The 26,629-nt window shown below is 34.8% G+C and overlaps 1 protein-coding gene across 9 annotated transcripts in view; it reads left to right on the top strand.

Moving 5' to 3' along the window:
• The window catches only part of ANKS1B (ankyrin repeat and sterile alpha motif domain containing 1B), a 397,467-nt gene that overhangs the window by 37,812 nt on the left and 333,026 nt on the right, over positions 1-26,629 (top strand). For all 9 annotated transcript variants that reach the window (XM_085047083.1, XM_085047078.1, XM_085047079.1 and 6 more), the window contains exons 2-6: positions 2,407-2,487; positions 6,154-6,310; positions 14,257-14,553; positions 22,440-22,515; positions 24,668-24,769. In XM_085047083.1, the coding sequence (XP_084903209.1) occupies positions 2,407-2,487; positions 6,154-6,310; positions 14,257-14,553; positions 22,440-22,515; positions 24,668-24,769 (713 nt within the window). The remainder of the gene's footprint in view (positions 1-2,406; positions 2,488-6,153; positions 6,311-14,256; positions 14,554-22,439; positions 22,516-24,667; positions 24,770-26,629) is intronic.

The raw sequence follows: 26,629 nt of genomic DNA, 5'->3' as shown, positions 1-26,629 counted from the left end.
TAACCAAGCTGTGATTTTGAGCTTGTCTTTGTGTACCCTTTGGGAGCTGACAGGGATTAGTCTGTCCATCCTGTCTTGTGTCTCTGAGTCATCAGGATTTACTCATTGTCTTTTGTCCTTTGTCTCTCAACTTCCCAACCTGCATGTACTGAGGAGTTTCACATAGGTGGATTTAAATACTCTTCATTAAAGTTTCAGAGTATTTTTTCCTTAATCAATATAGCTTCAGTTGAAAAGTATTTCCTAAGACCAGAGTCAGGAAGTACAACAATTTTTTAATTAGTGCATGCATTAAAGGAGAAAATTAGGGGAGAAAGAATGAGGATTTATTTGGGGGTTTTGGTAGGGGGTTTTATTTTTTGCTTGGTTTTGGGGTTTTTTATTGTTTTTGGTTTTGGGGTTTTTGTTTTTGTTTGTTTGTTTTTAGGGTTTTTTTCGGGGGGTGGGTCTTTTGTTTGTTTTTTCTATTTATGATGCCTAGTGCATCATGAGTGGTATATGAACTCATGAATCCTTGCATTTTGAAAAAGCAACCAACAGACAAATCCCGGCAACTGTAAGTCAAAGCAAGCAAGCTGTCAAAACCAAGTAAATTATGTTTTGGTTGGTTGTGTATTTTTTTTTTTTAATGTTTAAAATCTTACTTTCTATACCAGTTCTTGTTTTTTTCATTCTCCTATAAGCTGCTATAAATCGAAGGATGAAAATATAATTCAATAAATAAGAAAACAATAAACAGTATGGAAGAGTATAAGAGAGGTTGCACCTAATCAATAGATAAGGACTTTTTTCTTTCCAATTGATAAAGACAGCTTGTGTGTGCCATATAAATAACATCTATTATGGAGGAGCTATCAGTTCATGAACTCAATTTTTACTATTCCATGAAGTTAAAATAATTTTCTTTAATTAAAAAGATTAGAGTGACTTCTGTTATCTGAAAGTTGCCTTATGTAGAAAAGAACATCTGTAGATGTCTTAGCAGATTTTTTAAAAAGTTACTTATGTTTTTCCTTCTTTGCACCAAAGAAAATAATTCAATCCTGCTTCCAAGAAATTAAATTGCAGGGAGAGGTAAGGTACCCAGCATTGTGTAGAATTATGCTCACTGCAGAACACAATGTTTCACACAAATAATTCTGTATGCACACAGAATTACTTGTGGGAAAATAACTGCTAAGTTTATGAGCTAATGAATCATTCAAATACACACAATGAAAAAGAGACAAGTCTACATCAGTATTCCATAGTGTGTATGTATATATATATATGTATGTATGTATGTGTATATATATGTGTATGTATGTATGTACATATATATATACAATTTAATAGGTAATAAAGTACAGATTCAATAGTAAATTATTCTTAAAAAGCATATTTTAAGCATTGCATGCCATTTTATTGATATAGATAATGAAAAACATCAGTATGAAAAATTCTTTTTACTTACTAGCTTCAAATTATTTTCTTTAAACTACAGCACTTGATTCTAAAGTATGAAGTGGAGGGAAATATGGCTTGCCAATGACTGTTTAGCACTATATTAGAAAGTGAGGAAAACAGACAGTAATTCAGGACTCATAATTTCGTGTTCTGCAAGTGGTAATACTAATGATTGAAAACTGGTACAGAAGAGTAAATTGCTTCTGTAAAGGATACAATCAGTTTCAAATGTGGTGGTTAGATAAAAAGCCTGCTAGTTCTCAGTACACCTCTGTTATCCAATTTCCAGGGTTTGGTTTTGTTGTTGGTTTTGGTAGATTAGCAGCTAGGTTTTGCACTTTGAAACAGGAGTCCATAATAGATCATGAAACTGGTTAAACAGGACATTTAATGAAGCTGACTGTAAAATACAGAAAGATAACAAAACATAATTTAATTAACTTATTTTTAAAGTGCATCTGATTTATTTTAAAAATATAATCAGTTCATGTGGGAGCTAAAATATTAAGTAAGCAGAATAAATTTACTGCCCCTTTAAACAATATGATTGGTTCTCAGTAATCTTATGTTGTTTGATTCTAGACTAACTGACCTAAAGACAATGAATACATACTTGTGGAAAAGTAGTGCAAAATCTGATGATAACCTCAGTGTAATTACCAGAGTATTAGAGGGAGAACAGATCTAATTGAAATGACTATTCTGTCATTAGTCTTTGAGACTGCCCTACATAAAGTTCATGACTCTTATAAAGATGGATGTGCAAAATTATTTTTATAAATAAATTATATTGACATCAATTTGACATTTGCTATTTTAAGTTCACTTCAAGGTAATTCATCTCTTAAAGTTTAATCACACTTGTTGCAGAGATCTTTAGATTATTTTTTGATCACATTTCTGACACTTCTGTACTTGCCAAGCCAAAAAATTAACTTCACAATTTTGCTTTATTTGCAGCATCTGGCGAGGACCAAACATTAACTGCACTGACAGTTCAGGTTATACTGCTTTACATCACGCAGCTTTAAATGGCCACAAGTAAGTGCCTCACATTTGGTTTTATGTAGAATGGTGTTTAACTGTGTAATGTAAGAAAATATAGCATAGTTTTGAGATTTATACTGAAAATTGGCAAACCTTGACTTATTAAAGAGCCTCGTTACCAATGGGATATATTAATATAGGATATTTTCACACTGTTATCAATAGCAATTAGTAGTAATGACAAATGGGAAATGTAGTTTAAAAGCTATTGATTCTATACTGCTTTTTCCAGTTTCTTCCTTGGTTTTGAGGAAATTTAGTATTGTTACTGCTAGTCTTGGCTCTAGTGCTTTTTTGTTGCTGGGAAATTGCAGCAGAAAATATTGTAGTATACTTTTATGTGAACATACACATGTATGATGTGTGAACATTTCAGGAAGCAATTTTGTGAAGCAAAGAACAGTATAGATCAATCTTTGTCAAAGCAAAAGTAACATGAAAATAATATTTAGTAATTATACCATTGAAAGCAGAGAAAAAAAGAGTATTTTCACTAAAGAAAATTTTGACATAAGCTTTTGTTAATTCCTCTGTGGTAGATAACCACATTGAAATTAAGAGTGATTTGAATGAACTTTAAATTGATTTCGGACTGTCCATAAAATAACACATGAATACATAATTATTATGTGTTTAATCATTGCACAATTTTTGTATCCTTCTGTGGAAAAATTAAAACTTTAGGATGTGAATTTAATTGTATTCTAGAAAGGTGCCTATTTTCTTTGGGACAGATTAATCTTTTGATGAATATAGTATGTTGTGTTTCTAAATTAATATATGATGTTAAAACACTCATGAACTAGCTATTGTGCATTTTCCAAAGTTTCAGTTTTGTAGGAAGATTCAGAATCATCCATTAATGTATTTTTACCTCCATGGAATTAGGTCTAAGTTCTTAATATGGTCTGTTAAACACAGCCTTTTTCTTCATGATTTATGGATTGTGTACTGTGCTAGTGCTAATTTTTGACTGACAAAACCCCAAGCATTGGCTCGCAAAGATTACTGGTTTTAAATAGATGAAAACTGAGTTTAGTGTATTTAATACTGGCAATAAACCAATAGTTACCCAGAAAGCTAAAAATATTGCTGTTTAAACACGGAAACTATCAGAGATTTCAAGTGAATCCCAGCAACATAAAATATAAAATCCCAAAACATGCGAAAGCCAAAAGGTGTTTTCAGACACAGCATTGACCAAACTTTTGCCGAGGTCAGGGAGGACTTAAAAATGTGAACTTATGTATAGCAGCAGATATAACTGCAGCCTTTGAAAAGTCCAGTGTTGGCTGCTGTGCCCCTTGCAATCACAGCAGGACAAGTAGCAGTAACAGACTTCACAATTTTACCTTGTTATATTAAAGTGAACTGGAATACTTTATGAGGTATTTTGTGATAAATCACAAGGATCACAAACTGTTACCCAAGCCATTATACTGATCCTGCTGCAATGGTAGCACTGCCAGCAAGAGAATTGGACAGACACTTGGTGGTTCTAATTTTGTTAGTCACCACAAATAACAAATAAATTACTTTACACTCTATTTGAGTTTTCAAACTTGATATTAAAAATCAAAACTGCATATAATCTTTTCGCACAAGGATCTTCCCACTTAGGAGAAGTTCCTGTCCTTTAAAAACTGTTAGGATTTAAATTTTTTGCACTTTACACTAGGTGGGACCTGAGAGATTTCAAAGTTTTTCAGGAAAAGTAAGAATATAAGACTTAATGACCCAACCAGGATTACGTGGCTGGGATACTTCTTGGACACCATTGTTTAAATCCTTGCTTGGTCACTGTATGTGATGAATTCCCCCCTCCTTGGTTATTCTGGGATAGATTTCTTTCCTTGAGAAACTATTCTGCTTTATATAAGTAATTAAATTATATCTGGGGCAGGCACTGGAATCTCAGTCTCCCTAAGTAATTTTACTTAGCCCAGTAACGTTATTGGGCTAAGGACTTTCAGTCGTCTCTCTGAAATGTATTTCTACAAAATGAAAAAGTTTTGACAAAGCACTAAAAAAGACTCACCCTAGATAAGTATGATGGGTCAGGACATTCTTGAAGGATGAAGGAGATGCATGTTCTATTTTGTAGCTTGAATCTTGCAATGGACTCTTCCCAACAATTCCTGTATGTTGTTATCTATAGATTTCATCCGTGGAGGGCTTTTTAGTGATTTTCTTCCACTTGGTTCAATTGATGCTTCCTTTGTTTTGTGCTCCTTTCAAAGGAACTGCTGTGTATCTCTAGCTCTCATTGGATCATCCACTGAACACCAGCTATTATTTTATGAGAAGTTTCTCAAGCCTTACATGTACTAAAAAGTTTCCCTCAGGAGTCACTTTTATGGAACTTTTTTTGTAGCAAAAGTCTTTCTGCAGTGGAGTTGCTCTTTCTTGGTTGTTCCCATGTTATTTGACCTTGTCAGGAGTAACCAAAATCCATCTTAAATTCTCCTCAGAGCTGAGATGTGATGACTGCAGTATCTTTTGAAGTCAACTGGGAGATTCCTTTGACCTGGATAAATTCCCTCAAAACTCGCCACATTTTTCTTTCAATAGGCAATTTAATACGGTTCCATCAAGGTTGGAAGAATAATTGCCTTAGATTTATCTTCAGTCTTAATTTATAGTCAAGGGTTTCATTTTTAGTCATAACATAGGCTACACTGAGCTCCCTCCCCTCACTGATTTTTTGAGCCAAATCAGTAAGTCAGTGTTTCCATATTTGTAGAATGTGTGCATAGAACTGCCCACACTGCATCATAGATTCATTTAGCTTGATAACTAATGAGGCCTGACTGTCTCAAACTATGAGACGACGAATGCAGCAATAAGACAGAATTTATTTACTGTCTGACATACTTGGTAACATTATCATACCACACAGCTGATTTTTATGTTTAGCATTTGAAGTTAAGTACAGGAGACTACCTAAAAATCAGGGACGCAATATACCAACTTACACCAATCTTTTGCTTCATGTATGATAAGCCACACCAAAAATACTGAAAGGAATATAGAGAATTAAAATGGTAATAAGTCACTTTTCCCCTCACTGCTACAAGGCAGCTGAATATGGGGAATGAAACTAGAAGCAGTTATTTCATAGAAGAAGTATGTATCTAGCTAGATCATCATTAAATTGTTTCCCAACTATCTTCAAGATAATGCCTTAGAGAAGAGGGAAAAATGTTACTTAAACCTTACTGCAAGAAATAAAACTATGCTCTTGTCATCCTGTCTCCAGAATTCAGCAGTGATGGGAACAAGAGTACTTCTCTGCCTTTAGTGCCTTGAGGGACATGCTTATGGCCAAATGAGCAAATAGGATGGGCAAATTCTAAACATGATTCTGTGGCCAGGTGATCTTATTGAAAGAAGCAGACTCAGAGAGCTGATAATAATGTTGTTAATGGTATCCATAAGAAGTAAGAATCATTACAATTAATAGCATTTTGACTATGTTTTACTATCTGTTTAATCTTTAGAAATTATTGGTCTTCACTTTTGGTAGCTGTTTCATTTGAAATACAAGTTTGGGTTTTTTTCTGCTTTCCAGGATAAAAATATTGGTAATGTATATGTTCATGTAAATACTTAATATAATTACCTTCCTGTTGATTTTTAGATTTACCTCCTGTTTTCCAGGGATATAGTTCTCAAATTACTTCAGTATGAAGCATCAACTAATGTAGCAGATAATAAAGGTTACTTTCCTATTCACTTGGCTGCATGGAGAGGAGATGTAGATATTGTGAAGATTCTCATCCATCATGGACCATCACACTCCAGAGTGAATGAACAGGTGAAGTGATAAAAAATATTTGTGTACATCATCAGAAAAGAGCAGCACATGTTCTTTAGGTCTGACTAATTCATAGACAAGTTAAAAAAACAAAAAAGTCTATTTTCCATAGTTTAATTAATTTCTTCTCCAAGACTGATAAAATCTTCTGTTATGAGCATACCAGATATCTTTATTCTGGATGGGCACTGACCTGAAAAATATTAGATTTAAAAAGTATGGGAAAACCTTCTGTTTGTTTTTGAAAAATCACAAGAAAACATACTCTAACTATGCATCTTTTATGTATGGTATGGTTGTAAATTTGCTTAAACTTTGTGTACTTTTTACTATATTAGATACTAAGTTCCTGAAAATATTTGAGATAAAATTAATATCCTTGGTATATCTTAAGAGTACTGTAAATTATCAGATACACAGAGGAAATGACAAACCAGATAGGCTGCATGTATGCACGCACAGCAGAAAGGATACGTAAAAAATAAAAAAATAAGAAAAAATTATGAGAGTATTACAGTGGGTAAGGGCAGTATGAGAAGGACAGTATAAGCATGTTGCATTCTGTTGTCAAACATATGGTACACCTTCTGTTTTTATTAGGAAAATAAAGTAATAAACTATGCCCATGTGACAATCTTCTGGGAAATCCTATAATACTCTGACACATCCAAGAAAAAAGCCAATACTCTCAAAATTTGTCATTCCGTGATTTGAGTTACAAATTAAGATAATTCTCCAATTTTCTCATTCTCACTAGCTGTTTTATGTAGGATGAAACCAGTTGAATTATAGGACTACCTATTGTCAAGGTGAGGGTTTTTTGAGTTTTGTTTATGCAACAAAACAAAAAGAAGCTATCTGGTTGTGTGTCATCCCTTTGCTTGAAGACATTACTTATATTCTGCTGACAGAATACTGGAAGCTGTGTAGGAACTTCAGAGAGGGTGAGAGTGAAAAAGATATTTCAGTAAGATCAGAAAGAGAAATGTAAATTCAAACCTACTTCTCCTCAATCCCACCTATACCTCCAGACTTCTAGAATATTCTCAAACTGGATTAGGTGTGCTGTATCTGGTTTGGTCACTGGATCAAAGAAGCAGGGATACATCTGATACTTCTATACCCCCCTGACTCGAAAAAGGTCATCAGGTGTCCTCCTGTTTATGCATTTAACCCAAAAACCTCATCATAGAAAACCTGTGAGCAGCCCTCACAAGAAATGTTGCACCTTAAGTCTTCTAAGGGAGTCTTGATCATATTAAACTTTGAAGTTAAACTCGAGCATGCAGAGTTTTTCTGACCTTGTAAATTCCTTGGTGTTCCACTCTAGACAATGACCAGGTTTAGTATGTGGACTACTTTGCTGGCATCTACTTTCCCCTGCTAATTAGCGCTCTATGCAGGAGAATATTTTCTGTATCACAGAAAGAGGGAAATGTCATGTTGCGCCAGAGCTACCTCCACCCACATATCCTCAAATAACACCCTAATGGCTTCCTCACCCTAACACCTGTTGCACATTCTTATGAGCCTGTAGGATGCTGAGGCTTTTGCTTATTTGCAAATAGGCTCTCTAAGGCAGATGACTCCTCAAAGGCTTTATAACTTCTCTCAGATCTGTGGAGCTGACGCTACCGATTTTAAGAAATCCTGGACTATTTTTCTTCCTTTTTCTTCTGAGAAAAGGAGAGGAGGACAGCCATTTTTCATGACACTTTTTCACTGCAGCAAAAAGTGTACTCAATTCAGACATTTCCCCCCTGTTTTTGTTGTGTTTTTTTCTAAAGGATCACATTAAGATGTAATTGTTTTCATTTTAAGAACATAATTTTGTTTACAATTTAAAAATTGTTGCAACTAATTTGCAGTACATTTTTGTTTTCATCTATCTTATTAAAATTCTATATAAAAGAAATGCTTCTAAAAACCTACATGAAAACATTGAACAACACAACAAAGAAGTAAATGGCAAGTGCATGATGCATAAATGTATATTACATGAAATAATTGGATTTTATATGGTATATTGTGAATTGATCAAACTGCATTCTACACTTTCAAAATGCAGTTTAGTAGCATCATAGCATCATATCCAACCACATCCAGCATCTAAAGCTCTGAATGCCCCCTGCTGTTCCTATTACATAAAATGGGAAAAAACAATAAAGAGACAAACAGTTGAATGATAATTATATTATGGGGGTGGTGGAATGTAGAGAAGCAACCCTACACACAGAAAATGGTTCCAGCATAACAGTTATGTCAGAAGAATTCTATCACTGTTTAATACAGGAGTCTTAGTTGACAGGTATGATGTATGTTTTAAATCAGAAAATATGGTGACATTGCAAAAATATAAGTGTTTAACTTCATCAATGAAGACTTTAACGTATGTAAATTATAAACTGAATTAAGGTAGTATGAGATCAAGATTTGTGAATTGATAATACCAAATAGAATCAAAAGGTGTGCTGTTAACAGTCAAACTACTTACATGTTTATTTTTGTAAGGACATCTGGATAGCTAAAACATTTATTGTGGCAACTTTAATAATAAAATGCATAATCAATATCAAATCCTAATTTATGAAAAAATGGTTAATAAACAACAGCCACATATAGGTCAATGGTAGTGTTTGTTTTCTATGCAGGAAAAATGTGAATAACATCAGGAATAAATACAAGTATGATTATGAAATATAAATAAAATCTATACCAATTCAATATATATATACACAGAATTTGAATAGTGAAAAATTTACAGGAAAAAATGTGAACACTTCTGAAATATTTAAGGATTCAGTGTGCTGTAGAATTTGCCTGTGCATCAAATTGTACTTGCCACAAAACCCACTCACATTTCATTAATGCTATTTGACAGTTCTTCTCAAATATGAAGAAAAAGTTTTCAGGATGCATTCATATGATGTAAATACCTTAATTTTAACATATTTACTGACTTCCCCAAATCATCCAAATGAAACACAGTTATATGCTTCTCTCAGTGACACCTCAGGGACTTCCAGAAGTTCAATTCAGTTCCACAATAGCCTGTAAACACAATATTTTTAAAATTCTGCATTTAATTTTACCCCTCATTTGAATTTGAGACTATACGGATTAATCTGAGTTTCCCTTGCAACTCTTGCTATACTTTCTTTGGAATAAAAAAGTGCAGAAGCAATCTTTTTGATTTAAGCCAGTTACAGCAATAAATTGGTTGAAATTTTTTTTCAAACTAGTCAACCAAATTACATTACTTTTCAATAATATTTACATAAGTAAAGGTGGATTTCAATGGGAAGTTGGTAGATTTGATTTTGATTCACAGTGAGTAATTTGCAGGCAAACTTCCTTTGTTTTTTCAGAATTATTAACTTATTGGTGGAACTTCTCAGGAAACTGTCTTCCTGATTTACTACATAAAGTAAGACAATGCTGAGGTCATTCCTTTCTCTGTCTTGCTCTGTCTTTTTTCATTACTTTTTTCTCTATTTAATTATTTAGTCATTAAAGCCTTATTTTTGCTTTTTTCCCCCTTCTAGTTGGCTACTCGAGTATATTTACCATATAGATATATGGTTCCAAAATCTCCCATTGTTCCCTCCTTCTTTAATTTTATCTTAAATTTTTGTTTCATAACCGAGAAAATAGCAAAAAGCTTTTCATAACAAATGTCTTGTTCACTTACTTTACATTGGGGTTACGTGACAAAGAAATGGCTCAGTGATTTAGGAAGTCTCCTTTTTCAAGTTCAGCATGAAAACACTTTTATAAAAAAGGAGTTGAGCATTCCTTGGAAGGGTCTGTTAAATCATTGTTTGAGTCATTATTGCTTCTACAGTACTTGCATGGACTTTAGGAGCTTTAAAACTTACTTGGCAAAAAGAAAAGACTACACAGCTATGCAATAAATGTCCTAAATTTACCCACGGTTTAATAGTGGCTTCACAAGGGCCTATATAATATTCATGATTGCCATTCATTCTCTTGATACTTTCTGTACTTCTTCACTATCAGACTGCCAAGCTACAATAACTGTCTCTATAATGTATTTTCTAATCTGCTCTCTAATGAATAGACCTCAAGATTTGTTGTACATTTTGCAGTGGCACACATCCTTAGTAGCTAAATGATGTAGCGCAGCCTGCAATACTGATGAGATGCAGAGCTGTGAAGGCACAGTTCAGTTTGCAGCCACCCAAGCCTGAATTCTGTCTGGATGTGGAAGGGAATAGATTCTGAGAAAGGCTACAAAATGTCAGGATTGTGCCCATGAAAAGACACATGTAACAAATAATGAAGAAAATTTTAAAAAGGTTAAAAGCTGAATCATAGAATTCTTTCCTTATTTTTGAAGGAGGTCCATTGGAACATAAGAGTAACTCCTAGGTAAAAATATTATTAATTATGAATATTAAAGTTTTTTTAAAATACTGTGTTTGCATAATATTGGTCAGCTCTTTTTATCTTACATTTTGTTTGTCTTTACTCGATTCTTGTTTCTCAATCTTTCTTTTTTCTAGAACTGTTCATAGAGTCTGTCTTGTAGTTTCTAACATACAATGAAGTATCTGAATTTTCTATAAGGATTTTATTCTTTTTCTTCAGCTCTAGATGTGTTATTTAGCCCTTAGATATCAGATTTGAAGCTCTAATTACAGAATGATATTATGCATGCAGACATTTTATAGCAGATTACCTGCTCATTGCAATGACTGTTAACACATAAACTTCCTGTGCTCCAGAAAAAATTGTTTATGCTTGGAACTGAAAATACAGACAGACAACAGCACTAAATTATTAGCAATTTCTTGAAGAATTTTTGTCACATCTTTAAAATACTGCTTCAAAATTGTGTTTTGCTTTATAGATATGAAGATAAACTATCTTAAAATCAATAGTTACACCTGAGTTAGCTTTGTCCATACAAAAGACCTGTCAGAAGTAATAGCATTTGTGGGAGCGGGGGAATCACATAAATTACAGTATTAAAATACCATCATATGTTGGGGTTTTTTAAAATGATTATTCTTACTATATATCTCCTTTAAAAAAATTCCTTAAGGACTAAATTCGTAATGCTGGATAGACAATAATGTCCATCTTTCCATGAGGGATGAGAGGAGGAAGACAGTTTCTTCCAGTCCAGGAAATGTACTGTTACAGCCTCCTCTCTTCTCTACCTGAATTGAAATGATTACTTTACATTTTGAAGAAAGAAGAACATTTTCTTACCAAGTTTTAATTAGGTAGTACCTCTCAGCTCTGATAACACAGTATATACAATGCCTATTCTGACTACATATATATGTGTAGGTAATTTAATTATCATGTTTGCCCAGGTTGAATTCTTCTGCTTTATTTCAGTGATACCTATTGCTTTAAGTTTTGTATCAGTTTGATTGGTCATGAACTGAAATGTAGCTTTAATTTGGCAAATAAAAACCATTGAAGAAAGTTTAACAATATACATCTGAAAATAATAACATTTTGTTGCTTTGCTTTTATGCACCAAGCTGTTTAAAAATATACTTTTTTGCAACTATGCCCTTGTGTAAAAATTCAGCTGGATATTCTTGATCCCAAGGGAGCAAATTTCAGTTTGCTGCTCAGCAGCAGTGACTTAGTCTCTTTGATTTCTCTGTGTCTATATCTGTGTATCACATTTTGAGAAAAGGGCCATAGAAAATTGAATTTTTATGTTTCTTTGAAAATTTAATCAGAATACTTCTAAGCTACAATATTAGATCATTGGCAAAAGATTCTAAATATCTCAATTAGTACTTCAATAAGTTCTTGGAAAAAACCTCAAACATAAGCAGATATTGGACAAATAGTTACAATTGTAAAGATGTGTTTTGTTATTTACCTCCCAGAATGTCAATATAGTTATACATATAATTTCTTTGTGTAACTATTTCCATTGGATATATAAATACAGGAACTGTAGGCAAAAATTACCATAATTGTCCATTTTATGTGCAATTATCTGATTTTCATACTTAATTGTACACAAAATCAGGCTGCAATTGCCTGTTCATCTATCTATCAGTGAAATATTGAAATTCTAAAACCAAATTTTAATAAACTGTGCTTGTGATTTGTGGGCATACTACTGTACATAAGAAAATTGCTTTGCCCAGTCCTATATAAAGGATACATTAGAAGTCACTAGAGCACAAAAACCTTGTCTCAAGTAGTTGATAGAACATTGCAGCAGTGTAGTATTGTGACAGTATATATATTTTGATCTGAATTTCTGGTCTGTGTAATAAAGAAAGCCCACATGGTGGTCTGAATAATGTACAGTGATTCAAATACTTACTAGTCATCAAGCCATGTTTGCCAGTGGAAGCTTTTTGCTTTCTACCTGGCTCTTCTCCAGCCTCTGTCTTGCAGTTTAGCAGGAAACACATTCCAGTCTCTCAGATCTTGCGTGGTGTTGCAGACATCCAGTGAGTTTAACTGCAGCATTGATTTACCTGAATGTATTGATCTGTCTCTTCTGTTTCCCAAGTTCATCTGAGTCATCTTAGATTGCAAGAAGAGATGAAAATGACAGCAATGTTGTTAAAACCACAAACCCAAGAATTGAGTTCTTGGTTACAGACTTAGAAACATTATTACCAAAAAAAGTTTTCCCTTTTCAACCTTCCTAGTTCTTACTGTACAGCAGGGATATTCTTAGCTTAGCTAGCTTTTGAGTAAGAGTCCAAAGGCTCATTTCCCTGATCTCTGACTCTTTCTGTCTTTCAAAAGACAATTTTTTCTTCTATTTTCAGTTCTCTGTCCCCTGAACTTTCTTCAGCTGGTTTCTTGAGAAATAGAACTGTGGATTCAGATTTATCACTTCTTCTTTCTTTAGAATCGTATCTCTACCCTTTAGTATATTTTCTGAATTTACTTTTTTAAAAAAAAATTTTTATAAAACACATTAGCTTATTGGTTTTGTACTTTTACAGCATTTGTAAACTGTCACATTTTATAAATCGTATATCAGAAGAGGCATTCAATGTACATACTTCTAAAATTTATAGAGTCTAGTGTATTTTAAGGCTTTGTAAAGTCTATATATGATATATTAACAATCTAAATGGTGTATAGAATTCAGAGAGCTCAATAAATTATTTCCTTCCTCTTTGCCTGAAGTTATTTGTCTCTTTGGGATTGCAAGTATACAGACAGAACTGGAAGAAAACAATTAAAAAAGATAATGCATATTCTCAATATTTATTATTAAGTTCATTGAATAATGTTTTGGGAAACACTCTGGGGGCATTGCTTTAGTCCACAGCATACACACACTCATACACCTTAAAACACATACATGCCTCTCCCTGGAGCCCTGGAAAGACCAACTGCTTAGGTTATTTGTTAAGTCTTTCTATAGATGCTATTTTGTCTTCTTCCAAGTTTTAATTGTTGTCTTGGTAGCAACTTTTTGTAGTGATACATGAAGCTAACCTTGTGCCTGATATATTTTAATTGCACAGTTTTTCTCCATAATTTCACTTTTCTAATAACAAACTGCTCTGTTTGTTATTACATGTTGTACAAAACATGCAAAAACAAGAAGAGAGGTTTCAGTGTCAGAGTATTTCTAAGGGAAAAACTCAATCATAATTTCAGGAATGGCTGAATCAAAGAAGGTTACAGATTTTGGCATATCATGAGCAACAAGATTTTGAGGGGCATGTCGTTAAAATGGATTAGGAGCAATGTAGACACCGAGGGAGCTCATCTGCTTGAGAGCCACAAGCTGAAGTGTTAATGTGTTATTAAAATTTTAGTGGAGTAATTCTGAAGCATTTAACATACATTAGCATATATTATATTACAAACCCTGCCTCTGTAGTGATCTCATGGAGGCAGTTTATAGAAGCTGAGCATTTCTATTGTGTGATTGAACATGAATTTCTGAAGCTTTTGTTTTGTTTTAACAGAACAATGAAAACGAAACAGCACTGCATTGTGCAGCTCAATATGGTCATTCAGAAGTTGTTGCTGTTCTGCTAGAAGAGCTGACAGATCCCACAATAAGAAACAACAAACTGGAAACACCTCTGGATCTGGCAGCACTTTATGGACGTCTGCGTGTTGTAAAAATGATCATCAAAGCATACCCAAACCTGATGAACTGTAATACAAGAAAACACACTCCTTTGCATCTTGCTGCACGTAATGGCCACAAAGCTGTCGTGCAGGTGCTTCTGGAGGCTGGAATGGATGTCAGCTGCCAAGTTAGTGTGTAATTTCCTTCCTTCCTTCCTTCCTTCCTTCCTTCCTTCCTTCCTTCCTTCCTTCCTTCCTTCCTTCCTTCCTCCCTTCCCTTCCCTTCCCTTCCCTTCCCTTCCCTTCCCTTCCCTTCCCTTCCCTTCCCTTCCCTTCCCTTCCCTTCCCTTCCCTTCCCTTCCTTCCCTTCCCTTCTTCCTTCTTCTTCTTCCCTTCCTTCCTCCTTCCCTCCCTTCCTTCCTTCCTTCCTTTTCCCTTCTTCCTCTTCCTTCCTTCCTTCCTTCCTTCCTTCCTTCCTTCCTTCCTTCCTTCCTTCCTTCCTTCCTTCCTTCCTTCCTTCCTTCCTTCCTTCCCTTCCTTCCTTCCTTCCCTTCCTTCCCTTCCCTTCCTTCCTTCCCTTCCCTCCTTCCTTCCTTCCCTTCCCTTCCTCCCTCCTCCTTCCTCCTTCCCTTCCTTCCTCCCTCCCACCCTTCCACCCTTCCTTCCCTTCGCCATTGGACTGTGATTTAAATAACTTCTTATATTTTTTCTTTAAACTACACTTGCATTTACTTTGTTGGAAATGCTGCAAGGTGATGCATAATACAGCTTATTACAAAGCAAACAATGTTTTAAAAGGGATAACTCAAGAAAGATACATATCTTCAAAGCTGAATGGATATTTTAATGTTGTCTTGAGACATGTAGATGCACAAACCATAACAACCATTCATGTAGGTATATATAAATATATTTTCTATAACAGTGGCTGTAAATATACTAAGCTGATTTTCTAAAACTATGGCCCTTCATGGTCATAGCAATCTGAAACAGTGTTTGACTGAGAGCTCATTTTCATATAATTATTCCATTCTAAACTCCTGTTACTAAGTAATTACAATTTTGATTTCTGCAATTCTAAACACTTGCTGAATAAATCACAGAGAAAATTCTGTGGCAATACACTCTCACAGCTACTGACTCCAACCTGTCAGCTGTTTGGTGAATCTAGTTCTATGTACAGTAAGTTATAATGATGAAAAAGGGGTTACTTTAAATAAAATAGACATAGATGGGAAGAGACACAAGGTATAGCAGCAGTAAATTTTATGTTCAGTTCTTTGTACTGGAAGGTGTTCGAGCCTTTTAACTACAGAGGACTGGATTCTGTGTGAAGTGCTGCTTCAAACTTATGATTTGACTTGATTTGATTGATGGCACTGGATTTGTGTTAGAGTGGATTTTATTTTCAGATTTGAAGTAACCTTCTTGCTATCTCTCTCGCTATATAAAATATGCTTTGAATTAAAGTTGTTTCAGGTTTATATCTATTTTCATATAAATCAACCAACAAAACATAATTACATCTACTTTAGAGTTACATTCAGACATTCTCTACCACTTAGCAGTTGGTTAGAGCCTGGTGATAAAAACACCAAGGATGTGAGTTTGATCTCTGTATGGGCCATACACTTAAGAGTTGGACCTGATGAGTCTTGTGGGTCCCTTCCAATTCAGAAGAGTCTGTGAATCTGTGAACAAATCTTGTGAAATCTGTCACAAGTTTGATTATTTTTTATATCCATTTTAGGTGCATTTAATAAAATACCTCTGTAGACAAAATTCCCTTTTATATAGAAAGATTGGACCGGGATTCCATGCACCTTTATTTCTGGATTTGCCCATCAAGGTCATGTTTTTCAACTTTAGAGAAAAAGAATGTGAAGTGGGGAAGAAAAGATAGATTTAAAAAAACCCAAAAAACAACAAAGCATATCAGAAAAGTTAGTGTATTTTAAGATTAAAAGTATATATTCTGAAGTGCCTTCCAACTGAAAATGTGGTAAAATTGTTTTACTAATTTTGTTATCTCTTGCTTGTTTTGAGTTAGTGTTGGTACTTGCTTCAAACTATTTTAAAGTGAAACACTTCTCTGTGGTTAGGCTGCTTGTGAATTTGCCTCCCATCAAGCTTTCATTTGATTTTGATTTTCTTTACTAGAAAGAGAGACACTTGCAAAGGTTAATATAAGCAGCTCATTTTTTTATCTGTCCTGTACTATTACTATGTCTTCAGTAATTTAGAAAAGTTTCATGCTACAGCAACACAGGACTTTCAAATGCATATTTCTGAATGCATAATTTCTCTTTTATCTCTAGCAAATGAATGAGGAAAAATTCAGAAAGAAATTGATGCCTGAATTGATATTTAAGAAATAGAATAATTGAAGAAAAATAGTCTCTGTCATGGCAACTTACAAACTGATGGTTACATGAGGGCAAAATATTACACAATGCTTTTATGAAATGTGCTCTTCCTCTTATGTAATCTAGATAATTTTAGCACTACTGTGAATTCTCCTAAGCCATTTTTATCTGTAGTTATACTAAAAGTTTTCCCTGGTCTTCAAAAAATACAGTGGCTGCAAATTTTTTGCAATCTTCTTTTAAGAAATGAGAGATTCTTTTAGTAATGGTGATTTCTGGCATCTTCACTAAAATTATAGGGCTTACTTGGTTTTTTAATTTATTTTTATTCTAATTGCTTTTAAGTAATTTATATCCTTAGATTTTTTTTTTGTAGATATTCAGAAGCAGAAGGATTTTTTTTTTCATTAGGTTATCTTGTTCCTTCTGGTTTTGTCCTACTTGCCATAAGGAAATATCATTTATTTATTATCTCACCAGTATACATATTCTCTATCAAGATGTTCCTTTTCATTCAACATCTTAGCATATTGGTAATTTGGCTCTGTACCTACTGTTAATTTATTACTTCTGTAGACTCTGAAAAATTCTGTTGATGATTACTGGCAGTTTATTAATCTGAGAACATACAATATCAGCTTGTTACTTAAAACAACTATTTTATTATTAATTAAATTGATTTGCATCACTGATTGGGAAAGAACAATATACAAAGTAAAATCTTATGTGGTAAATAAAATTGTGCACATTTAAAGATGTTAAATAAATCCAGTTTATCACCAGTAAAGATCTCTCATGATGTTTAGAGATGATTATAGAAGTAACCTGTCTCTTATTACTCCGTAATTGTAAAGGTGTATTTGTTTAAATGCGAAGTTTACTTTAGCCACCTTATCTTTCTCTTCTGTACTCCCTGAGCACTTTTAATCAGAGCAAATATTTGGACTAATAAAAGACAGTATTTAATTTTTGATTTAATTAATCACACATTTTATTAATTCCCCTGGTCTATCCAATATCCTTCAATCTGAAATTATTTAGGAGGGGGCAATACAAATTTGCTTCATCTCTTTAGGCTTTGAAGTCTTCATTTAAATTGAAACATATGAAAAATACACAGATTTTGAGTGAGTGATAGATTTTGGGCCCTCAGTAAAATAAGATACTGTACAGTGTGTTTCATGTAAACTGTAGTTTAATAATTGTAAATACCTTTAAATCTTGGCACCCTCTGCTTATCAAACTTTCATCCATCCCTATTTGCCTTCCCTGTCTGTTCCAATAAGTGTGGCAATTTCCATTGCTTATCACTGTAGTTTTCCTGCAAAAAGCTGTGCCCCTTTCTTTTGCTCTCACTATATATGTGGGATATTCTGTGAATCAATTTGCAAAGCTACCATTCCGTCCTTCAGATTCTGTCTGAAATCCATATCAGAGCTATAGTAAACTGCCTATGAATAAGGGCTAGACAAGTGACCTAATTACAAGCTCTTGCATATTTACATGATTAAAAGAAAATGTGTAATTATTAAAACCCTTCTCTGTGAGCCTGTAAATTGTATGCCAAGTTGACTTGGGTATTCTGGTGTTCCTGTTGACAGTGTCCTTCTATCCTGGCTTTGTTTATGTGTCCAGCTGTGACATTGTTCCTGAATTTAGCAGTAAGCAGGGGCAGGGACTGTCTTATTACATGCTTTGCACAATTTGTGCTCTAGTTCTCTGTATTTCATAAACAGAAAATTTATGCCAGGGAATCAATATATTATCCATTGATGCAAACACAAGCAGACTTTAGCTGTGTTCATGAAAAATTGCCAGCAGTTTTTGTATTAAGTATCACTGGGAAAGACTTTCCAAATGTTATGGTAGTGTTCACTTTGCCAGGAAAATATGATCCAAGGCAATGAAAGCTTCAGGAAGTAAAGCAATGAATATTGTCTATAAATCTTAAGCTCACTTGCTGTAGTACAAGACAAGAATATATTAGTGCACAAGTACGCTGTTATAAGTGAAAAAGATCTACATAAAAGTTCTAGCACATCTTAATATATAGAAATTATTTGCAACTATGTTTTTTAATCCTCACAATTTGTGTCAGTGCTCTATTGCACAAGAAAAAAGCATTCTGAGCTTCTACCTTCAAGTTGTAAGCCACATGTACATTTACAAAGACAGCTATATCTACTTGACCAGTCTGAATTTTTCGTGGTCCTGTTCATCCTTGAGGTTCAACATTTCCTCTAAGTTAAAATGGAGTTTGGTAACTGAACTGTCTGGCAAGAAGGACATTTCTGCCTTCTGGATAGTTTTTGGGTCGAGGAATCTGATTCACTTGTTAGTTATTCGCTATTACCGTGAAATCCTGCCTAGGGCTTTTAAGATTTGTGTCAGCATTCATCTCCATGACATCTTATGCAGGATTACACATCTGCATCTCACAAGTGTGCTTTCAATCTCCATATTCTCAGATTGATTTTAGTTCAGTTTCATGGTAGTATTTCCCCTCTTGTTCAGAAAATGACCTTTGTAGCTTAGAGATCTTTACACTGTTTATATGGATTGCCTTGTAAATTCCTCTTTTGAACAAACTGTTCATAATATATATCTCATTTCCGGGATATGACATTCATTAGTATTGTCTGATAGCTCAGAGTTATAAAGCATAGGCTGCCCTAGAATGCAGGGCACTGTGGGATATCTGTATTTTAGGATCATGTTCTGATATGACAGGAAATATCATGGTAGAATAGACTAAGAATCAAGAAATTATATAAGGAAAAAGAATGGCATTTACCTTTGGATTCCTGTGCCAACCCTGAATTACATATGTAGAGGTGGCTTAAGTTCCTCTACTCCCTTTGTGCGTAGCAGAACTGCCTTGTGGCTCTCAAGTTGCACCCAGATAGATTTGTTTGCCTTACACATCTATGGGAAGTTTCTCCTTTCATGTTAGTTTTTGTTCAATTTCTTATGACAAGTGTGCTGTCATCAAGGAAAATATTATTTACCTTTACTCCAGTGGGGAATTTTGATCAACAGAAAGGACTGCTGCCTGTGCCAATTATTGTATCAGATCTTTTCTACCCTTTAACTGAGTAATCTGATGATAGATCCTATTCCTTGTCCTCAAAGCTGTTGATTCAGTATGCCAGAACATTGATCTTTCTCAGTCTCAGATTATGGTACAGCAATGGGTTTTAGAAAGTTATTGTCACTGAAGTAGTCCATTTTTTTCCATTAGACAAGGTTCCTTATTAGTACAGAATGATCTCTGTAATTTTAGTCAAAGTACAACTGGTTTCCATCTCTGCAGTTCAATGTTATGGAAATAAAATTTAGTGCTCTGGCCTCCTCTAACAGTTGAACCTCCATGGATTTCATTGTTGATGTATACATCACCAATTCTGATCTCTGACAGAATCAGAGCCTGGTTGAGGTTGGAAGGGAACTCTGGAGGTCATCTGGTCTGACTCCCCCTTTTCAAGCAGAATCCCATAGAATGAGTTGCCCAGGACCGTGTTCAAACAACTTTAAAATATTTTCAAGGACTGAGACCTTTCACCTTGCCTGGACAACCTGTACCAGGGCTCAGTTGCCTGCTAAGCAAAAAAAAACCCAAAACCAAAAAAAAAATTTCTTATGTTCAAACAGAACCTACTGTATTTCAGTTTTTCCTTCTGTTGCTGGACATGAGCAAGCCTGGCTCAGACTTATTTATACCCTCCCCTCAGATATTAGTACACATTGATGAGATCCTCTGTAAGCCTTCATTTGTCTAGGCTAAACTGTCCCAGCTCACTTCGCCTTTCTTCACAGAAGAGACATTCCAATCTCTTAATAATTTTAGTGTCTCTCTAGTATCTCTGTCTCCGGCTTGTGCTGGGGAGCCCAGAACTGAACAGAGCAAGTGTGGACCCATCAGTAGTGAGCAGAAGGGAAGGTTATTTCCTTTGACCTGCTCTCAACACTCCTCCTCGATCACAGAGGTCTCTGTCACCCAATAGTCTTCAGTTTGTTCATGTCAGTAAGTGATCAATCAAAAGGAAATGCCATGTGACACAAAGAGGATAATAGGCTTTTTTCAGGATTGCTGATGTCAAGCCTCTTTCAGTAATCAGAACTATAACCATCAGTGACTTTTCCGAGAACTCTTTTCATTCCCAGAAATTTCTGAGCTGCACATTAATCTCTGCATGTACCTTTGTGGTTGCACTGTCATTGCAGAGTCATCCCATGTTGAAGTAAATTGCATTAACTGAAATTTCCTGAAGATACTGTTTGAGTAAAGGATTCTGAAACCATCTCTAAGTAAATCTGCCTATTTAGTCTTCTTGTTCCAATTAAACCTGTGAATGTTCAACTGGATTGCTTCTGAAAATGGAAAGATTAGAAATAGTTTTGAGATATGTGTTTCATATGTTTATTCTCTTACTGACTTCCTTCTGCTCTCTGTTACACTGTTATTTTAAGTGGTGTGCAGGATGTAGATGTCATTGATCATGCTCTACTTTATACCTCCATGTACTAAGTATGAAGAAAGGAAAAAAGGGAGTGTGCCTATTATGATATAGGAAAGACTTTCAGGCTCGATTGGTAGGACATATGTACACTTACAGTGTGCTCATGTTCTATCTCAGGATCTCTGATTACTTCTAAATATCCTGTCATTGCATTGCTGTAACTCTGATGCATTCTATTTATGACACAACTATTTATAATTAATTACTGTTTTATTTCAGAATTGGGTTTTGTGTGTATGTGTGTATCTTTAAGGTCTTTCTTCCATAGCTAGTATGACTTGGATTAAGCACAGAGAAAGCAAATTCAAGCAGCAAAGCCTTTAACATTTGCCACAAATAAATCTCAAAACCTAATTTACTATCAAAAAAAAGGAGGTGAGCCAGATAGTCAGTGAGATCTAGTAGTGGTCTAGCTAGTGCTGATGCTATTGGATGGATAGTTACTTTGTTCAGATTTTTCAGTAACAGCAGTATAAAATACTAAAAAAAGTAGTTTGTTAGGAGAAGTAGTGTGTTTTTCAGTACTGTAAATTTTATTTGAGCAAAAGTCTGCTCACAAAGAATTTTGTGTCAAAGAAATCCTCAAAATCAAGTTCAAAGACTTCTAAGGTAAAATTTAAACGACATAAGCATAGGCATCTAAAGCTGTTGGAGGTGCCTTAGGTTATCCAAGGCATCTGTATGGGGCAGATGTGAGGCAGATCAAATGTGAACATCAACTGGACCATCAGCTGGAGACCAGGATATCCTGGGGCATCTCTCACCGTGTAACTGAATTGACCTTCCAGGGTGTGATCCAGTTTCACATTAAAACATCTTAATTGTAGATATCCACACGTAAACTGTCTGACTCTTCTGAAGAGCTGTGTTCCACTGATGGTGTTGCCTAGATTTTCACTGTCTATAATGGGAGTCTAGAAATTTTAAACAAACATAGGCTTGTTAACAGGGAGCTGTATTACATTCCTACTATATTTTCTTATACAGTTATTAATTTTATAGTAGAAGTGACATAGTTTTTGGTTTTGTCTTGAATAATAATAAAAACCAGTCATATTTATTCTTGCCGATTCAGTGGTTTTTATATGTAGGTAAACTAGATGGGAAAAAAGAAATACTTATTTTCCAAGTGTATGCTTTACAGAAAGATTAATTGGTATTTTAAATGTCACAATATTTCTTTTTTAGACAGAAAAAGGGAGTGCCCTACATGAAGCAGCCCTATTTGGAAAGGTGGAGGTAGTACGCATTTTGCTTGAAACAGGTAAATCTGATTTACAGGAAGCACTGAACAAATACCCTAATTTTCCTAATCTGGTATATGCCTCCTTAAGTTTTGGTTATACAGATTATCTTTTTCAGCCTTTGCAAATCTAATCACATGTACCTCTCATTAAAACAGTGATCTTTTAGAATAAGAAATTGCTATAAACAGAGAACAAAGGTGATGTTTGCACTAAGACTCAGAAATTCCATATGTGACTCAGTGTATGCCACTGTATTCTGAGAATAAATGTATTATGAGAACAAAATGGCTACATAAAATTTTGTTATTCACTCCGAAAGGCAGCCAAGGATATTCTTTGATGTAGAGACCAGCAGATTCATGTTCACATTTATTTCCTTCAGTTAGCTATTCCTAGCAAACCCACCATTCTGCTTGCCCTTTCATTTCCTGGATAAATGAGTGCCTGTGAAGAAAGGGGAAGGCACTGTGTCTCTGAGAATTGAATTTGTCCTGAAAGAAAAGAAGAACATGGATATAAAGTCCAAACAAACCCATCTACTACATAATAAGTTTCAGAATTGTTGTAGGTAAATTAGTCATCTAGACATCCATCTCCTCAGATAAATGGGAAGACCAATGAGAATGAAAATACTCAGAAATAACTTCTTGCAGATGTGTGAACTTCCATTACCCTGAGGGATCTCACTGGTCTTTCTTCTTGTAGTATTAATTACATATTGTAAAAGAAGGTATATCCTAATCACAGCTCTTCACCTGAATCTCAACTAGTGTATCCCTGATCTGAGACCTGTTCTCAGGAAAAGAAGATCCTTCCAAGTTGCTTTTCTGTTTGGATTAAAAAGAAGGAGGCTGAAAAGCATCTTCACCTGCCTTCAAAAAGGCAGGGCCTTTATATTTCCTAAAAAAGGAAGGACTGGAGAAAATCACACAGACATGGAAAACCCTTTAGACCACATTAAAAAACAACGTTTTTCAGATTAATGCACGTTACAGCCTCTACCAGCATACAGTTGTCAAGACAGTGGAGTAGAATCTTCACTCTGAACTCCTTCAACCCCAAATGCTCTGCACTTCTACAACACTGCCCACCTCCTGCCTTTTGTACCTAACAATCTCCACTTCTTTAGCTCTGCTTCAAAAACACTCAGAAGATGTTATAAGTAGCTACTTCAAAAGAAAGATGTGAGTTGATGTGTCTGGCCTCTGAAAGTCAACTGCCACTTCTAAATAGCCCAGCAATATTTTGGGTTTGTTTTCAGTGAGAAAATTTTGTGTTTCTCACAAAGCAAATTAGGAAACTGTCCATTATTTAGGAAATTACTGTAATTGCAGCCTTTTCTGGTGAATCCTTTTAGAATGTCCTTATAAATCCTGCTTCCTCTGATTTTCTCTGTTCAGAGTCCTGACAAGAATTTCACTTTGTTTGTTAGGACATTTCATACCTTTACTTTTTGTCAAAGTACCTCTAAACTGAAAAACAACTTGAGCATTCTACCATTGGCAAACGTTTCTGAGGAAGCCCCTACAAGACAAAGGTAGAGAGTCATGCAGCAACACCTGCAACAGGTTCTGATTCAGGGCAAGCTTCAAACTTAATTCACAGTTTGAGCCAAACCATTACCTTATTAGCAGTATGGACAGTCTGTGAGGAAATGCTGTGGCTCTTCATAATGCCTGAATACTACACGTGCGTGTTTAAGTCTATTCAGGGCATGAATTTTGAAAAGGTTGCCATGAAGTACAACTTTATTAACATAAAGATAAAAACTTTTCAGTCTTGCTCCCAAAACACGTACTATGGACTAGAAAGCCCACAGTGAATTAAAGCAGTTTGGAGAGAAATGAAGGAAAAACATTCAGAGAATTTCGTGATTTTATAAAATACCCTTTTCAGGATGGCTGTCCCTTAGGAACAATCTGTTAAAATAATCCCAAATTTGGTTACTTTATATCCCCGCAATATATGGAAACATAAAATCCACCCATGTCAGCATGTGAATTTTAGACTACTCAAGCTTTAAACAAAAATGTATCCTGTACTTCAGCTGTAATGCAGTTGTAAAACCAGTTGCTTTCATTTTGTCAGATAGTTGAGTTTGATATAACATGTTTATAAGCTGAAGAATTTAGAGTTAAATATTCCACCACAGATCTATTTCTTTTTCAGGAATTGATACCAACATAAAGGACAGTTTGGGTAGAACGGTTTTGGATATACTTAAAGAGCATCCATCTCAACAGTCTCTCCAAATTGCAGCTCTACTTCAAGGTAAGCCATATTCAATTATACATTTGTTAGAGGCAATAGAGAAATATTAAGGTATATAGTAATTTCTACTCTTCAAATGTTTCCTTATAGATAGAAGCAGTCTTTTGATTTAAAAAGACGGAAGTTTTGTTTGCTAGTTGAACAAAAATAAGTTGTCCAATACCTGAATTTCAGAGCAAACCCTTTGTTTTTTGTGGGCCATTGGCATCAGCATCGTGTGTCACTAACAGTTAGTCTGTGTATGTTCTTCATTACACCATAATGTACTGTAATATTTCAATAGCAGTTCCTTTAAATTGTAATGATAACCTACAATTTAAATGCTTCATTTGTTCATAAATAGCAACTATGCTGACTGAAAGATGATGACAATTTTTCAAACCATTTGATTATATTTTTCTCATTTTCTTTACATTAGAAAAAAACCCCACCAAACCAAAACAAAAAACCAACCAGGCAGTATTTCTTGTTATTATAGGTGAAATAATAAAATTTCTTGTACAAATGTTTATTCTCATTCCCCATCTTACTTTCATGGTGTAAGGTTGATGGAAGTCCGTTGTTTACTTCAATCTTTTACTCTAGAAATGGCAGTAAAGTGATGAAGCATGAACTAGAACATAACTCCATGTTAAACATAATTTCTTCTACGAAATTTGTTCCCTACATTTTCAGATTAGCCTTTCATTAAAGGTATTTGACAGAGGAGGTCCCTGAAGGTATCAGTGCTGCATCTCCATCTGTATTGATTATTCCCACCTTTAAATAAGCCATTTTAATCAGTTCAGTGTTGGTTTTACATATGAACTAGCTCATGCTTCAGGCTCCCACATAACTATATATTTTAAGAACATTTCCTATAGAAAATGAGGTCATGTGGCCACACTGTGTCATTTCTTTTCTGAATAATTTCCAAACTTGTTGACCATCTTCAGTAAAGCTTTCCAGTAGCATGACGGACTGAAGATACAAAACTCAAGTATAATGAAAGTATAATGAACATTTTGCAGGCTTTAGAAGTATTCGTGTAAGGAGCAGATTCATGTTGTAGCTGAACCAGTTAACAGCTTGCCTTGAGGTCTCCCTCTCTCCCTTCTTCCTATATTCCTTTGCCTTTTCCCTCACTTCCCCATTCCTCCTCCCCTACTTCCACCTACACAGTTCTCTTACATATTTCCCATTTACATGAGACTTCAAAGTGATTTGGTTCAGTTTATGAACCAGTAGAATACAAAATATCTGTTTATTTTATATATAAAATAAGAAGATATAATATAAAAAATTTATACATTCTGTTGCTTTAATTAGCTTGCCTCCTGTGTCATTCAGGTCCTAGAGTTACCTCTGTCCCAGGTAACTGACAGAAATGAAAAATGGGGAGGAACATATGTGTGGGGGACATAGGGCTTTCCCCTGTCAGCAGAAGGAAGTTCCTATTTTGACTCTGATTCAAACTTCAGCCTTTATGCCCTCACTGAGTTTCAGCATGGAAATATTACTATGTTGAGGAAAAAAGGGTTAATGTCATACTGGAACTTCTTCAGTGGCAGGAAGACAGTCAGTCAGGGCTCCCACTTTCTTAGACATTCAAATCAATCATCCTTGAGGTATTAATCTAAGATGCATCATAAAGTCCCATCCCTAAATAAACCAACCTTAATTTTAGTATTTCTTCATTGTTCCATTTTCTCCTTAGTGTGATAACCTTGCAGTCTCAACCTATCTGATGAATAGCTTTTTCAAAGTACCCTTGCTCTATGAATAATAAAGCACCCAAACCCCTTTCAAAGGTTTCTCATGCTGATGGATCAGTACTTGCCCTCAGTCTTTACCACACACACAGAAAAAGAAATATATTAA

The sequence above is a fragment of the Lichenostomus cassidix genome, chromosome 1Aa (genome assembly GCF_008360975.1).
Source record: "Lichenostomus cassidix isolate B80296 chromosome 1Aa, HeHo_3.0, whole genome shotgun sequence".
In the NCBI taxonomy this organism is placed as follows: Eukaryota; Metazoa; Chordata; class Aves; order Passeriformes; family Meliphagidae; genus Lichenostomus; species Lichenostomus cassidix.
Note: the sequence above shows the minus strand (reverse complement) of the source record. Positions and strands in the feature narration are given on the sequence as shown.